Genomic DNA, 17,543 nt, shown 5'->3' on the forward strand with positions numbered 1-17,543 from the left:
CTATTTAATTCTGACAAATTACTCAGGCCACCTTTCCCTCTTTCTTGTCATGATGTTTATAACAATAACCATTTCTTGCTTGCTAATATTTGGCTTGTTCATAAATCTGACATTTCCCCAACTGTTTCCAAAGCTATAATATGGCTGTGCATGCTGTTTGCACTAGAAGCAGTTTCAAAAGTGAAAGCTATATGGGCAAAGTTCGTCTTGGCAAATGAGGGTAGCAAAAACTTGATTGCCAGTGAAAGAAAAAAACCAAACTATTTATGTTCCTCTAGATCAGAAAGGACCATTAAGCAAATCCTAGTGTAACATTCGATCTATTTTTGTCATGTAACCTATTGCAGAATAATGGAGCAAAAATGTAATATTTCATTCACAACACAATTAAATAGACAGATGGACAGGCAGGTTACTGTATGCTGACTGACTGAAGTAATATTCATCTTCCTTAAAAGAAACAATTTTAGTTCTGTATGTCATGAATAAATCAGTACTTCTGACCAAATATGCATTCACTGGATTGTCCGAGTGATTTATATATGCACAATCACTCTGATAAATCCCCTGGTCAGTACATATAAATGGTCATAATTCCATATGGACCATTTATGCATACATTATATACATTATAAACCCTGTGAAGTTCTTGTCACTGGCACCATTGCCCATAGAAATCACTCTGAACTTCGCAATATATCCTCTGGGTTAATACATATAAGTGGTCAAGATTTCTTGGCCAGATGGACCCGTTTTTCAGGTATATACATGTACTGTGATATTCTTGTCATTTGCAAGACATCAGATAAAAAATGTTTCTACAATCCTCCAACATGTAACTTCTTGGAAAAATACTGATACTTTACTGTTAGTTATCATATATATTAAACACTAGACAGCCATGTACATGTTAACTAGAACATTTTATGCCAAAATATACATTAAATAGGCAACTCAGTTCATTCAAATATCTCAGTGACCTACTTTTTGAGATAAGGAACATATTCTGACATTGCCAAACAGAAACCTCCTTTCACACTAGAAGAAATAAATACTGGGACATAAAAACTGGCGTACACACTGCATGCCTTTAAAACACACTGCATGCCTTTAAAACAAAATAAAAACAGTGGGTTTATATTTTGTTTAGAAAATTTTAAAAATTGATTTGACAGAATCAAGTAACATATCTCTGCTTTTTTTCTGAATATAAATAATTCAAGAAAAGCTGGGAAACTCAAAATCTTCCAAGAACATTGGGCTACAGCACTTTCACTGCAGCTCGTTACAAATGAATTTAAAACTATAGGTGAATGGATATGAGGAGGAGGGTGGGGGTTTAAAGACCATTATAACAATTGGATTCACAGTCCTACAATGTAAGATGCCGACCTTGATAGTTATGATGTTGGTGGGTTAAAAATCCGCTACACCCCATCCCCCCCCCCATCGTAACTTTCAGTGTCAATGTCACGCACTGTTTGACTATTGGACCCCCATCACTATAACCATAGATTTAAATAAGTGAAAATTAGTTATTCACGTGTCTGGGCAATACCAATTCACAAGTCATAATGAACTCATGATGGCATCAAATCCAAGGGTCATTCGTATGTCGAACAAAAAGATCACATCCTTTGCTTTCAATATTCAACTTCTACTCAGAAACACATGCCAGTTTGATAAACGATTAAGACCATGCTGTGGAATGTTCAAAACCTTAGATCGCCTGTCACTGGTAGAACATTCTGTTTGATATTGATGTAGTTATTATGTTGCCAGTGGAGAATTCCCTGTGGTATAAATAGCTATATAGCAGATGCCTCAATAAGAATTCATACGATTAAACAGGCTCTAAAACTGATAGGAAATATCTTTATAAAAACAAAAAAAAAAATAACAATAAAAAAATAATAATAATAAATGATTGCAGTTATAAGAGTTTAACATTTTATCCGAGTTTATCGCGGTATAAACTCACTGCTACCTAGATACATGTATTTATCTTAGGCATTATTTGCTGTGTGATTTGGCAACTAACAGTTTATACCACAATAAACTCAGGAAAAAAATTTAAATGGCAATCACTCTTGATGTACAACATGAACAATTTAATACAGATATCAAGGCAAGTCACAATCAATACATTTCTAATCACACTGCAATGTTCAAATTTACTCTTTCTTTCAGCAGTTTACATATATCCATTGACATAAACAATATGTTTAACTGGTATGTATATTTGATTTACTTGTATCTGATTTAATATATATTTATTTCAATTTAATTGTTTGTCAATTTTAAATTTTTTATTTTTCATTACATGATATTGTAATGTAAATTTATTCACTAAGACATGATACTTTTTCAGAAAATAGTTTGACCTTGACTGTTAGTTTATAAACACCAGGTGTTGATCTAAATCCTGACCTTATTTCAAAATTTGTAGCAACCATCATAAACAAGTTCTATTTTATTTTAAAATGATTGGTTGGTTTTTGTCAGGGTCACACTGGGTAAACATGATCTGTAACAAGTACTTGCTTCTATAACCTTCCAGAAGATGATCATGTGACCCCTTGTTTACGTTTAGAATACGATTTAACCCATGTTTTGGAGAATTAATCTCAGTAGAAGCTGGGCTGTGAAACTGTTAGTTGTATGTTGTGCTGTTTGGAGTTATTTCAAATTACTAGGATTCAAAAAGATTAAATCTGTTATTCTTCTGAAAAATATGTATGCTCATGAAATATTGTGGAACAAGGACAGTTTTTATAAAAATTTATTCAGCTATCAGAAACCGGAGTGATAATTCTTGTTTCTACAAGGAACTGTAGACTTCAACACTATAGATAGCAGCGTATGTCATTATCTTCCATCTTGGATTCTTCATCAGGATTCAAATGTAAAATCAGTAGAACATTTTGTTATTAGGACTACAAAATTTTTGTTCTCTGATTATATTTGGATTATTTTTGGATTTGATTTTGTAAAACCGTAAGTTCATATTTTTTCATTTTTACAGAATTTTTCCAGGGAAATAAATTATTGTATATTTTTCAAAGCTTGTTGTTTTCACTCTTTGTGTTACTGTTTATTTGAGCCTAAACAGGTGACATAAGATAATTTATGACATAAAAGAACCACCCTCCCCATCCATCATGTTAAAGCTTTAGAGCCACCAGGTCTATTACAATATATATATTGCAATGACCTGGGGCTCTAAAGCTGTATATATATCAGGGCCAGTCTACCTGTCTATAGCATGCACAAAATTTGGTAAAGACAAAAGTGTCCTTTGTAGACAGGTGGCCAATGAAGGCAGGTTCAACTCTCAAGGCTGGTTCATGACAAATGTAAGTACTATGAACAGAATAGCATTATCATCATTATTATTTCACATATATTATTATTTGCAATAGTAATATGCTGCCAAGCTATTTAGCAAACATAAGAAAACTACAAGTGTGTACATGCATTCATTTATACATCTCTCCCTCACAAATAAACACTTTTATCTCATTATTAGTAGAAACATGTCCTAAATAAAATTACTGACAGATTACCTGTAACTGTGAAACATGCAACTTACTTTTTTGCTAGAACAGTTGCTATAATTACGCATGCGAAAAGTTGATGGATTAAGCTGTTGCTCATCTTCGCTAGCCAAGGTTCTGATACGTTAACCTATCTACAACTTGGTGGATCGATCTGATATTTCAGTGATTTGTCCTAGCAACATCTAATGGATTTCCTGAGTTGCCTCCTTCAGTATCTAATGACAACTAACCAATAGCATCAGTGCATTTTACATCAGTCAAAAATGGTGGAGGCAAGTGACTTCAAAAGAATACCTTGTAAGTTGAACCTGGAATGTATGACTATGTACCAGATAGAAGACATTATAGGTGTATTTGCAGGAAAGGATATATTTGTGTCCACGATGACCCACAATGGAAAATTGTTTATTTCTGAGTTCATTCCAGTTGTGTGCTCCCCCTGTCTCAATCATGTAGGAACAGTGTTCAAATTTGACTAACAAGATTTTTGTGGTTGGCTTGTAACCACATCCAATGAAATTCACAGACCAGAAGCACTGAAATATCTGATCTGACCCTTTTCATCCCATTTTTTTTATTTCTGGACATTTTATTGGGGTGTAGGGTCAAAGTCAGCTGCTTATCAGAAAGTTGGTATTTGCTGCCACGAAGCCAAGATTCATCATGCTGAGAGTACATGTAGATGCAGTAGTCACCTGACCATGCTTACATTTGATCTCTTATTGAATGAATTTGACTTTCTCCAAGTTGCTGCAACAGCAACAGGTTTCTGGTCATTGTTCTCAGAAAAAATATGTTGAGAATTATGTGTCCTTTTTTACTGCTTTACAAACAGCATGTGACTTTCATTTAATATTGTCAAATTTTTTACAACATTGGAAAGGGTTTTATTGTTGATACTATGTGACTGCTTGACCACTGATGTCATGGACATGTATTTTGTGAGGTTTGTGTAGTCAGGTAACTAGCAATGCAAATGGTGAATGCCATGTCAATTTCATCAATGTTGTAGTTTTGTCTTGTCAGTCAGCGATTAAGACATAATGATTATAATACTTACAATTTCTCAGAAAATAAATAATTTTCCTATTACTTTCATGCAGGTATGACTTAATGTAACATCAGTTAAATTTGTTAGGCCTGCTGGTAAGTGGCTACCAAATGCCACCACCACAAGACATTGGCATATTCCAACTTTTCAATAGGCAATTGACTCAGACCCGACACCCCAATATAAATGTCCAAATATCAAAAATGGGGTGGGAAGGGTTAGAGGAAACAAGGATTATTAAACCAATGAGATATTACTAGTGCAGTGTACAATCTATAACGATAAAAACTGCCTTACTTTCAAAGCCAACATTTTGACACCTTTGAGTTTCACTGGATTACGAAGTACAATCAAAATATGATACATTGAAACATCGATTCAGGTAATATACCTTTATAAATACCATGCCTTACTCATCAAATAAAAGAAATTTAATCTGCATACATGGAGCAGTCACTGCTGATAAGCCGCTACAGTGACCTTGGAAAGCAGGGAGAAAACAATGCTTGGTTAAGAAACACATGGCCACTAGCCTCAGAAGAAAGGTGACTACCGATTACACAACATTTATATAGGAAATTTGCCAAGAGAAATCAGAATGGACGTTTGGGGCCAAGTGATTGTTTGGACAGGTTTGACTGTGTGTGTTTGTGTTTGTGTATATATATATATATATATATATATATATATATATATATATATATATATACACATGTATACAAAAAAGGGATAGAGAATCCCACTACTGGGACAAAATTTGTGGATAGAAGAAAGGTTTGCAAAGTTCTGCCCATTGAAAGGACTCCATACCCTCAGACAGCATCATCTAGAATATCATCATTCAATAAGACACAAAGTTTTAGTGATGGTGTAGTGCATGCATTTAGTGATCTATGGAGCCTGATCAAAGGCTGATATTAACATAAAGATTTCTGCATATGTTAATCTTCAAGTACTTATAAAGAGATAATACAACAGTCCATCCTAAAATTGCCCACGAAAAGGTCTATTATGACCCTGTGTGTGGCATCCCTATATCCCACTGCTGAATATTCTTTTTCTTTTCTAATTCAAAAATACGAAGAAACCTGTCTATAACAGTCACTAAAGAAATGATCATTATTTGCCCTTAATGCTTAGGTATCCTTAATATGTAGATAACAATATATCATAAATATAATGAATGGGACCGATAAATATTATCCTTTATGAACATGTAGTTTATTGAACAGGAAATTGATGTATGGAGGTAACAACAATAATGGTGACACAGTAGTGGTCAAATACAAAATGGGTGATCATCACCACGATTCACAGCCAATCGTTTACACAATAAAGTCCATCTTGTAAACTATAATTTTCATGTTGGTATAATTCATCTTTTAAAACTGCTCAAAATATTAGAATTAAATGATATAATAAAAAGATGACCTCATCAACTGTCATCAAGTGCACTCAATGTGAGGAACATTATGGGATTTCCATTGCACCTGGAGAAAAGCTCTCCAATGAAGCAGTTAGACTTGTTAGTACATGTGATTGAAGACTTACTAGTAATTATCATACCTGTTAGAATGATATCTTGACTGGCACAACTTGCTATTCCACATCGTACATAGTCCTGAAAAAGAAAATGTATCAACAACATACCAGATACTGGATATATCAAAATATGATATTAGCAATAGTCAATCATACAATTATCAAAACGTGTTCTGTACAAAGCAGTGTCTTGTCTGTAAACAACATTAGGATCTTATTTATCCAGATGGAATATGAACTTCTGGATACAAACTTAGATACAAAATACAACTCTCAGCTGAGCTCTTGATAATAATTTGCTAAATTGGGTATTTTACTAACTCATTTTGGAAATAACTGCATTTTGTGAACTTCCAAGAGATATTGTGTGAACATGGCAAAAGACTAACTTACGCTACCAGGCTGATTCTTACTCATCAATAGGTTATCACGCCCTTTTAAATGTCAAATGGTTCGGTGCCAAAGACTAATTCAGGGTGTATGTAATTAAATGACTATTTGAATGAGTGTTTCCCTAGGAATCATAGTTTATATTGACCAAACACAAAATAATACAACAAGGACTGCTTATTATGGCAATATGCCGAAAAACTGTAATGCCTAAATTGTTTTGAGTAATTTGAAATTTGAATGCATAAAACTTTTTGGCATTTTTAGTGATATATCTGCATAAAATATGGTAAATATCCTACTTATATAACGTTCTGATTCTGCCAAAGTTACAGCTGAACACAGTGACTGATATAAAAATATATAACTTTAAAACAATTTAACATGGCATCTTAATATTGTTAACAATGTTGCCAAAGCCATCACAGCTGAAGCATAATAACTGTCTTTCCATGCATAGAAACAAACAAAAATCTCTCAGAAACCCAAAAATATAGATTGGCCCCACATCTGAATGCTATTGAGTCCCAATGTAAAATGTATTCCCAAATCCCAATTTTACTGGATCCCAATGTAAAATATATCTCCAAATCCCGATTTTACTGGATCCTAATGTAAAATATTGCCCCAAATCCATGCTACTGGATCCCAATGTAAAATATATCACAAAATCCCAGTTTTACTGGGTCCCAATGTAAATTACAGCCCCAAATCCATCCTACTAAGTCCCAATGTAAAATATATCACCAAATCCCAATTTTACTGGGTCCCAATGTAAAATACAGTCCCAAATCCAATTGTTACTGGGTCAGGAAGGAAATATGATTATATTAAGTGCATAAATGAATCTCAGAAAAAACATAAGGACAATAATTTTAAAGAGGGGTCTTTTTTGTATTGTTTTTGTTGGTTTTATTGGTTCTTTGAACACATTATTGGGTACACCATACCGAGGAAATGGGAGCTAAGTGACTTTTCTAAAAACACAATGATTGTTGTTGTAGGGTTTAATGCCATTTTTAGCACACGATAGGCTATACATGATGGTCAGTATTAATGGTGGAGGGAGAACCCGGGAAAACCCTGGAAAGAACCACTGATCCATGAGAAGCTACTGGCAAGCTTTCTCACATACCCACATGGCTGAATCCAAGACTCGAACCCACACAGACAGAGGCGAAATGGCAATGATCCATAACGTAGAGCTCTTTAGACCACTCAGCCACTCAGGGCCCCAAGAACACAATGAAGTAGCCCATTTGGGCCGGTCTTGTTGGGTATTAAAAGCATGAACTTTGGATCCCAATCAGGAAAACTAGTCTCTTCTTTCATAATATGTCATTCAATTTTGAAGAATGGTGAATATTTCCTTACAGTGCTACTTCATTCTCAATTTTCATGAGGAGCCATGTTATACTAAGGACTATCTTACGAGAGGCTATGTTATACTAAGGAATTTTTATTATGTTCGGCTAGGTTATACTAACGACTATTATTGAGGGACTATGTCATACAAGGACTATCTATTATGAGAGGCCATGTTATACTAATGACTTTTTATGATGGGCTAAGTTATACTAAGGACTATTATTATGAGAGGCCATGTTATACTAAGGACTTTTTTATGAGAGGCTAAGTTATACTAAGGACTATTATCATGAGGGGCCATGTTTTACTGAGGACTATTTTATAAGGGGCTATGTCATACAAGGACTATTTTTTATGTTATACAAAGGACTATTTTAAGAGGGGCCATGTTATACTAAGGACTATGTTATGTTGTTGTTGTTGTTGTTGTTGTGGGGTTTAACGCCATTTTTCAGCATGCGATAGGCTATACATGGCGGCCAGTATTAATGGTGGAGGAAGAACCCGGGAAAACGCCGGAAAGAACCACCGACCCATGAGAAGCTACTGGCAAGCTTTCTCACATACCCACATTGGCTGAATCCTAGACTCGAACCGCCGCAGACAGAGGTGAGATGGCAGTGATCCGTAACGAAGAGCGCTTTAGACCACTCGGCCACTCGGGGCCCCGACTATGTTATGAGGGGAAATGTTATATTAAGGACTTTAAAGTAAGGGAACACTATACAGTGCATATACTTTTTTAAATGATAGGTACATATTTGGTTCATGTTTTTAAATCAAAGGTACATATTTGGTTCATGTTTCTTTTGTTTTTAAGTTATTACCAGTTCCCCTCAGTCTGGTTCTACACTAGATGCAATCCAGTGTGCTCTATTACAAAACAAAAATGACCCCCAATAAAATAAGCTATGAGAACCCCATTACAAATCAACAGGCTCTTATGCCTTCTTTAGAAGCTGCTGACCTCTCTCAATCAGCCTCTAATTTCAGAAATGATTCTATTTCTTTACAAATCTGTCAGTCACAACTTTTTTCTAAACCCTTAATGAAGTTTATTTACTTACAAATTAGAGCACCTCCCCCCCAACTTTTATCTACCTTATCTACATTGAAAGGCATGAGATTTTATCCTCAGTGTTAAACATGTGTTCAAATTAGCACCCTGTGAATGGACCATTTATTTTACCCCTACAGCTAGCAACAGAAAAGGCACGTAAAAGGACAATGGCTTGTAAATCTTTACAGGATATACCTCAACATAGAAAAGATTATAAAGAAAAATAAAAAAAAGAAACAAAACAAAAAGGTACAAAGGAACCTGATGTTTGCTCTACTTGCTATATTGTGTTAAGTTATATACATAGTAAATGGGATTGCTGAAAGGAAGCTGAAGATTCCAACAGTCCAACAAATCTTTCACTTTGAGTCTTGAGGTTATTAGAGTGGTATGTCTTGGGCTACCATATTTTAGGTCTGGTGGCCCAATGGGCCGCAGCATTTCATATCCTCTTCTATATTTGTTTTTCAACATTTAAACTTTTAAAATTATCCATAAAGTTGAAACAATACTAATACAGGCATAAAGGGAGACCCTAAAGGGGGGTTGTGTGTGTGTGTGTGTGTGTGTGTGTGTGTGTGTGTGTGTGTGTGTGTGGGTGTGTGTGTGTGGGTGTGGGTGTGTGTGGGTGTGTGTGTGTGGGTGTGTGTGTGTGTGTGGGATTTTGAACAAAAGATTTTTTTCAGTCATGTCACTACAATGTCTGCAGTGTGGCAGTTTATAGTGATGTCTAGCACTGGGGCAAAATGCCATGGACATGTAGCACTATGTCCCACCCAGTCACCAGGGTGACTAGTCCTAACACAGCCTGTTAATGATGAGCACCTAACAAGGCATCTGTTAGTACTATTTTTATAAGTCTTTGGTATGACTTGGTCAGGGTTCCAAAATGCGACCTCCCACATCCAAGATGGATGCTCTAACCACTTAGGCCATGGAGTGGTTGAAATAATAATAAAATAGCTAATAGCATACAGTTTAGTACAGTGAAGACCCTGATTGAAGTTTTCAGTTGTATAAAGTGAATATTAGGGAGTTTACAAGTTTTCAGTTGTATAAAGTGGATATTAGGGAGTCTACAAGTTTTCAGTTGTATAAAGTGGATATTAGGGAGTCTACAAGTTTTCAGTTGTATAAAGTTGATATTAGAGAGTCTACAAGTTTTTAGTTGTGTAAAGTGGATATTAGGGAGTCTACAAGTTTTCAGATGCATAAAGTGGATATTAGAGAGTCTACAAGTTTTCAGTTGTATAAAGTGGATATTAGGGAGTCTACAAGTTTTCAGTTGTATAAAGTGGATATTAGGGAGTCTACAAGTTTTCAGTTGTTTAAAGTGGATATTAGGGAGTCTACATGTTTTCAGTTGTATAAAGTGGATATTAGGGAGTTTATTAATTAATATGCTACATAATACTAATACACAGGATGGTGAAATTCTACAGAATATAATCATCTGACTATGATAAATAATAACTTATTTGTTACGGTTAACATAATGTAGTCAATTATATACTGACCTCTGACCCCTGAACCCCCAAATCAAATTGCTTCTTTGACTTCCATAGATCAATAGAACTGCAAAATTTTGTAAAGGTTATTTGAAACAAAGTCCTCTTCTTGCACCATTTTGCTATGGTCAGCCAGGTACCCTGATCTTTGACCTTTTGATCCCCAAACTGATACTGTACTGCTTGGTCACAGTGACCTAGATGTTTGACCTTTTGACCCCAAATCAATCAAGTTGTTTGCCTCCTATATGCAACCCCTCCCCATCAGCAGAGTTTAGTGAAGTTACAGGTGAAAACAGCAAAACTCAAGCTATCACTATCAAATCTAATTCTTAATAGCTGGACATGAGGAAAACATTGCATGCTTCACCTTACAAAGAACATACATTTAAACAAGACTGACAAGTCTAGAACACAGTATGATCCACTGACATACAAACTGTAGTCTTGGATGTTATTCTTGGATTGTTTCTGGAAGGTTCCCATTTTGTTTTTGGATAAATGTTTACTTTAGAAGGTATAGGAATGAGACCAGCAGAGTGTAATCAAGTCAACCTTACAATCCAAACATAAAAACACACATAATTAATTTCTCTCCCCAACCCTTCTATCTTAACATCCAATTACTGCACAGTCTTCTTTGGATGAATTTTAAAGAAGTTAACATTTATCTTACTTTGGAGAAAAGGAAATGCAATCAATGTCTTTTAGGTAATGATGGTATTTCTTACATACTGATATTAGCTTGGGCAATCAGAGATGGATGGCAATTTGTAAAACAAATCTTCTGCAACTCCTGTTTACTTCTTTAATCTGTACATGGCCTGAGTATGTATATCTTTAAAAACCACAGATGATTTATTACTGAGATTTGTTGACTAATCAATAAAAATACCAAAACAAATAACTAGCAAATAAGTAAGTATTATAAGATGGTAGTGATATGCAACATAGATCATGATGTGTCCTCACGTAATGCACTTGCAGATCAGGGTCTATGCTGTTTGTTCTACTGATTACTCCTAACAAACTGCATAGACCCAGATAAGACAATGCATGATATGTGTCTATGCAGTAACAGTTGGACCTGACTTTTAAGCAAACATATACAGTACTCTCCATTCGACTGGTTCTACAACTGGTGGCCAGCTCTGTTGATAACCTCCCCTTTTTTAAGTGTACCAGACTAATCAGATAAACATATTCTGGAAGATCTTTCTTGGTACCTATGGCCAACCTAATCTATCTTGGTTTTCATCAACTTGGCAGCAATCAACCTAAATGAAGTGTCAAAATGTTAACACCATTCAATATACAACCAGTATTCAGGGATGTAATTAAAACTTTAGATTGATGACAAGACAAAAACAAGAATGCATACAATTTCTTCAAGATGTTCCAAGACCTAAATATAATTACAAGGAGCATGAAAAGCAAAACAAAAAAGATGTAATAAAATCCTGACCATGTTGTTGTCTAGCAAACATTAAATACAAAAAAAAACTCTGAGGAAATTATTTCCAAAAGATTCAAATTGATAGTGACATTGTATGTAATTTACAGCGGAAAATACATTGCTTCTGGTACAATTACTAGATTATAAAACAAAGGGAAAACCTACACTTAGTTAAAAGCATAAACATTTCCTTATCTCCCTTCCTGATGAAACAAGGCTCAGATGAAACACTAGATAACCTTTTTATTTCTGACTGACATTTCATCTACCTACAGAAAAATATTTCATCTCAGCTAATTCTATATTCTTAATAAACATTTTACACCACAGGTATTACTATTCCTTGTTATATATTCAAATAAAGATACTTCCTTAATTACATCTCAAGTGTGATTCTTTTTAGCTGTAATATTTTTGACACGTGTAGTGTACATTATTCACTTACTCATAAGTCGAACTGCAAGCAACAAAAATCATGATCTGCCATAGCATAATACACCAGAAGATTAGGGTTGATCTTGTTTGGTCTAATGATTATTCTTAAAAAAAAACTACACAGACCCAGATCTACCTGTGCAATATGCAATGTTAGATTTGGGTCTGTGCAGTTTGTAGTTGGACTCATAAGCAACTAAATTGTGTTTTGAAAACTTGGACCCTTTCTCTGGAACACAAATATTATTCAAACTTCAATATTGCTCTCCCGAAAGTGTCTTGGTGTAAACTCTGCATGTTAATCTATATACTCCACAAATGAATATATCTCCAAATATATCTATATTAAAAAACCACCCAAGCCTCCTAACCCCACCCCCCCAACATAATATTTCCAATTAAAATATATAATGTCTGATTGGTTAGTGATTTTATGTTGACAAATCAGATCTCAGAATTTTTAGCTTCATCTGAGTTAGATGCCTGGTGAAGTTTATTTGAACATGTCAATAATAATCAAAATAAATATGATCATCCATTACAAACTTCACTGGTTTGTCCCAGGCAAATTTTTCTTTCTCCAATATTATCCTCAGCATAGGAACTGTACCTGTATACCTACTGGTAATCTGTGACTGATTTTGTTATCTTTCAGTATATTATGTACCTGTTTTCTCTATTTCTATTAAATTGGTGCAAACTGTCATTAACAATGGAAACAAGCCGTACAGATCTACTGAAATAAAAGAATATAAGGCACATAGCTTCCAACACTGTCAATGTCCATTAAGAAATACAAATCTGCAGCGAGGAAGCCTGTCACTGCTCATCACCTCCTGGCCCCTCCCTGCCATCCTATACTTTGCTATCTATCCAATGTACAATAAGCAGCATTGTCCCTAGCCTGGGGTTTAATACCAGGGATACAGTAACACACTACATGTGCATTTTGTGCATCAACTTGGCATCATTCACTCTATTTTTTTTAATGACAGTGCAAATATTAGCTTAAATGCACTGATGAATACATAAACGTCCTCACTTGCAGACGAACTGTTACATCAAGAGACTTTACCATGCTCATTATGTATACTCACTTCAACTGAAAACAACACATACCTGATCTATGGTTGCATAATGTGCTGGCAGATCAGAGTCTATGCTGTTTTTTCTAATCAAACTGAATAGGCCCAGAGCTATTGGTACATTATGCAATGACAGATCTGGGTCTGTGCAGTTTGTTCTACCAATTAGCCCTAATCAAACTGAAAAGGCCCAGAGCTATTGGTACATTATGTAATGACAGATCTGGGTCTGTGCAGTTTGCAGTTGGTACATTATGCAATAACAGATCTGGGTCCATGCAGTTTGCAGTTGGACCTGACTTATAAGCAAATACAGATGGTGTATATAAATTGTGAAGCAAGCAGTTCAGAGTTCAGAATGGTAAACTGAGGACTGTCCAAGGCACACAGAATGGTAAATTGAGGACTGTCCCAGGTATGTAGAATGGTGCATTGAGGACTGTCCCAGAAACACAGACTGGTAAGGCTTTCTTTTTAATTCCTTATATGCTTTGGATAATTGTATTTTGGACTTGACCTTGTGCAAAATAAAGTTCATTTTCTTCCTGACCTGAGTCACTGATTTTCATTTGTAAACAACATGTATATCTCAAGCCAAGTCCAAAACATTGGAAATTCCCTTTGAATTGTGGAGGTTAACTTGTTGATTACCACACTATATATCATAATTTTATTAACATACCTTCAAATTATAACTAAGATTTTATCTGGTAAACATCTGGAACCTTCTAGAATGAAACTTTCCATAAGGTAATAGTTTTTAAAAAAAATGCTAATTGTGACCTGAGGTCAAGTGGAGGACTGTCTTGTTTGTCTAGAAACTGTTCATTCAGCAACTCTCCTGTAGACTGGTGGTTAGAACATCTGCCTCAGAGGTAGCAGGTTCAAACCCAGACCAAGTCATACCAAAGACTTATAAAAATGGTACTAACGACTGACTCGCTCAGCGTGCAGCATTAAGTGGTTAGTGTTAATACTGGTCAGTCTGGTGTCAGGGTAATATGACTGCATAGGACATGATGCTACATGTCTGCGGCATGATGCCCCAGTGCTAGACATCACTAAAAACTGTCACACTGCAGACATCGTATTGATATGACTGAAAAATTGTTAAAGCCACATTAAAAACCCAAATCACACAAACACACACAACACAGCTTAGTTGTACGACTCATAAAAGCCCATCTTCACTAACCAAGGTTCTGATATGTTAACCTATCTACATCTTGACTGATCGATCAGATATTTCAGCACTTTGCGTCATGTGACAGCAAGCCATTGCATCCAATCAAAATCAAAGTGTTCAAATTTGAACCCTGTTCCTACATGATTGAGACAAGGTGAGCATACAACTAGAATACACTCAAAAATAAGCAGTTTTCTACTGCTGATCCGTCTTTACACAAATACATCCTTTCCCTCAAATACACTTGTAATATCTTCTCTCTGGTACACAGTCATACTTTGATTTTAAACTTACAAAGAATCCTTTTGAGGAAAGTTTCCTCCACCATTTTCGGCTGATGTACAACACCGCTGTTACACATTATTGGTTAGGTGGCATTATATTGTATGGGAGGCAACTCATGAAATCCAATAGACATCGCTTGGACAAAGCACTTAACTATATGATCAATCCACCATTTTGTAGAAAGGTTAACATACCGGAACCCTGGCAAGCGACGATGCTAACAGCCCAATCAACACAGCATCCACTCCTTTAAACAATGTGAGCTGGTTACCATTCAAAACAAGGCTATGTACTAGTAAGCACATAGGCATCCCAACTGGAAGTATGTAAATTACACAAGACCAAAAGAAAAATATGTGTAGTTCTAGTTACACTGAAAACAAACATTGGGAAGATAGGTTGATACAAACTTTCTTTCTGTGGTGCGGACAGATTTAAATGAAGCATAAACAAGAAACAACTTGCCTTTTGCATCTTGAATTTAGCTTAGATCATAGTTACATCACTTAGCTAATTTGTTCTCAAAAACTTTTTAGGGTCATTTTTACAAAGTTTTCTTCTTTCTTTTTAAAAAATTGAATGTAGGGTGAGCATTTAAAAAAAGAGACGTTTGGGTAACTAGAACCACACATATTTCTTTATTCAGATCTCCACTTTCCTTGGTGAAGACCTGACTGTGACCGCTTTGGAGTCATGTTCTGGTGACCTTTGAATTGGCTATTTGAAATGCAGCTTTAAAAATATGAAAGTGAATCAAATCGCTCAGAGCACACGGCTGCGCTTCAACCACACTGATCATTCTCCCAAACACAAAGATATAAGACTTCATCTGTTTGGCTGATAAAATTAGTAATTATGATAACAGCATAGTTCACCAGAACATGACCTATGTGGTCACTGTCAGATCTTCAAATGGGGCAGTGGAGATCTGATTTTAATGACTGCAAATCTGCCATTTATTTGAGTCTTCATCTAACTCTAGTGATTATAATTTGACTTTAGTAGTTTCTCTATGATTACATGTTTTCTCAGTGTTCATTTTGGCTACAGTCAAATTTTGGTTGGAATACATTCTAACTTTTATTATGTTTATCCACATGTACATGTAGCATTAAGTTGTCAGAAGTCAATGGATAAAGTAACATCTGTTTGTCTGGCAAAGGGTATATGTAAATTGTCGGAAGTCAATGGATAAAGTAACATCTGTTTGTCAAGCATGCAGTGTACATGTTGACTGTCACAGGCCAATGGATAAAGTAACATATTTGTCGGCATTCAGTGTACATGTAAAGTGTCACAGGCCAATGGATAAAGTAACATATATTTGTCAAGCATGTAGTGTACATGTAACTGTCACAGGCCAATGGATAAAGTAACATATTTGTCGGCATTTAGTGTACATGTAAAGTGTCATAGGCCAATGTATAAAGTAACATATATTTGTCAAGCATGTAGTGTACATGTAACTGTCACAAGCCAATGGATAAAGTAACATATATTTGTCAGCGTTTAGTGTACATGTAAAGTGTCACAGGCCAATGGCTAAAGTAACATCGGTTTTTCTGGCATGGGGTATATGTAAATTGTCAGAAGTCAATGGCCAAAGTAAGATCTGTTTGTCTGGCATGGGGTATATGTAAATTGTCAGAAGTCAATGGCCAAAGTAAGATCTGTTTGTCTGGCATGGGGTATATGTAAATTGTCAGAAGTCAATGGATAAAGTAACATCTGATTGTCAAGCAAGAAACAAACAAGAAAGTTCACATTTACTTCACACTAACTCCTTTTTTAACTTGAAAATCATAACAAAAATTCAGAAGACATGTATGTATATGTATGTATGTATGTGTGTATATATATATATATATATATATATATATATATATATATATATATATATATATATATATATATATATATATACACACACACACATACATACATACATATACAGTGTTAATTAAGCTGGATAACATGTTCCAGAGAACCACTAAATAGTCATGATTTTACTTACTTGCTTTTACTTTAACCAAATTTTCTGTGAACTTTTTTCTATATTTTGGTATTGATGAATTTTAGACAACTTGGGTATTATTTGACATTATTTCTTGTTAGTACATTTCCTATACAATCACCCTAATCTCCTCAGGTCAAAGTGGGTAATGCAAAAATAGCTCCCAAAAAACAAAATGTTGGTTGAAAGATGCATATAACCATCATGTGTAGAATATCTTTTTGGGAGAGACATCTGATCTTTCAAGTGTTCACCTGACAGACAAAGCTTCTTCAGTTGTCTGCAACTTCATTAAACAAGGGTCTGACAGCTCCAGTTTCCTCAACATTTGTTGTAGATAAATGGCTATCAAAGAATGGAAGTCACTTATTAACTGCTACATTATATGAGCAAAGAAAGAAAAGTTTTTAAATTTAATTAGCCTAATTTAGCATTGAAAATGCTACAGTATCCCTTTTTCACTCACCATAAATATCCCTTTTTCACTCAAACTTACTCCCTCCACAAATACATTATCACTTAATCACTCAAATTTATTCCCTCCAGTCATGTATTATCCCTTTTTCTCTCAAATTAATTTACCCTTTCATACCGAATTCCTTT

At 35.1% G+C, this 17,543-nt stretch overlaps 1 protein-coding gene across 1 annotated transcript in view; it reads right to left on the reverse strand.

Annotated features, from left to right (window-relative positions):
* LOC149800571 (U3 small nucleolar RNA-associated protein 15 homolog) overlaps positions 1–17,543 on the reverse strand; it is a 141,327-nt gene that overhangs the window by 76,706 nt on the left and 47,078 nt on the right. Inside the window, exon 5 of the mRNA XM_089954516.1 lies at positions 6,178–6,232. Coding sequence (XP_089810642.1) covers positions 6,178–6,232 — 55 coding nt within the window. The remainder of the gene's footprint in view (positions 1–6,177; positions 6,233–17,543) is intronic.

This window comes from Sinohyriopsis cumingii, chromosome 4 (genome assembly GCF_028554795.1).
Source record: "Sinohyriopsis cumingii isolate HCF-2022 chromosome 4, ASM2855479v2, whole genome shotgun sequence".
NCBI lineage: Eukaryota > Metazoa > Mollusca > Bivalvia > Unionida > Unionidae > Sinohyriopsis > Sinohyriopsis cumingii.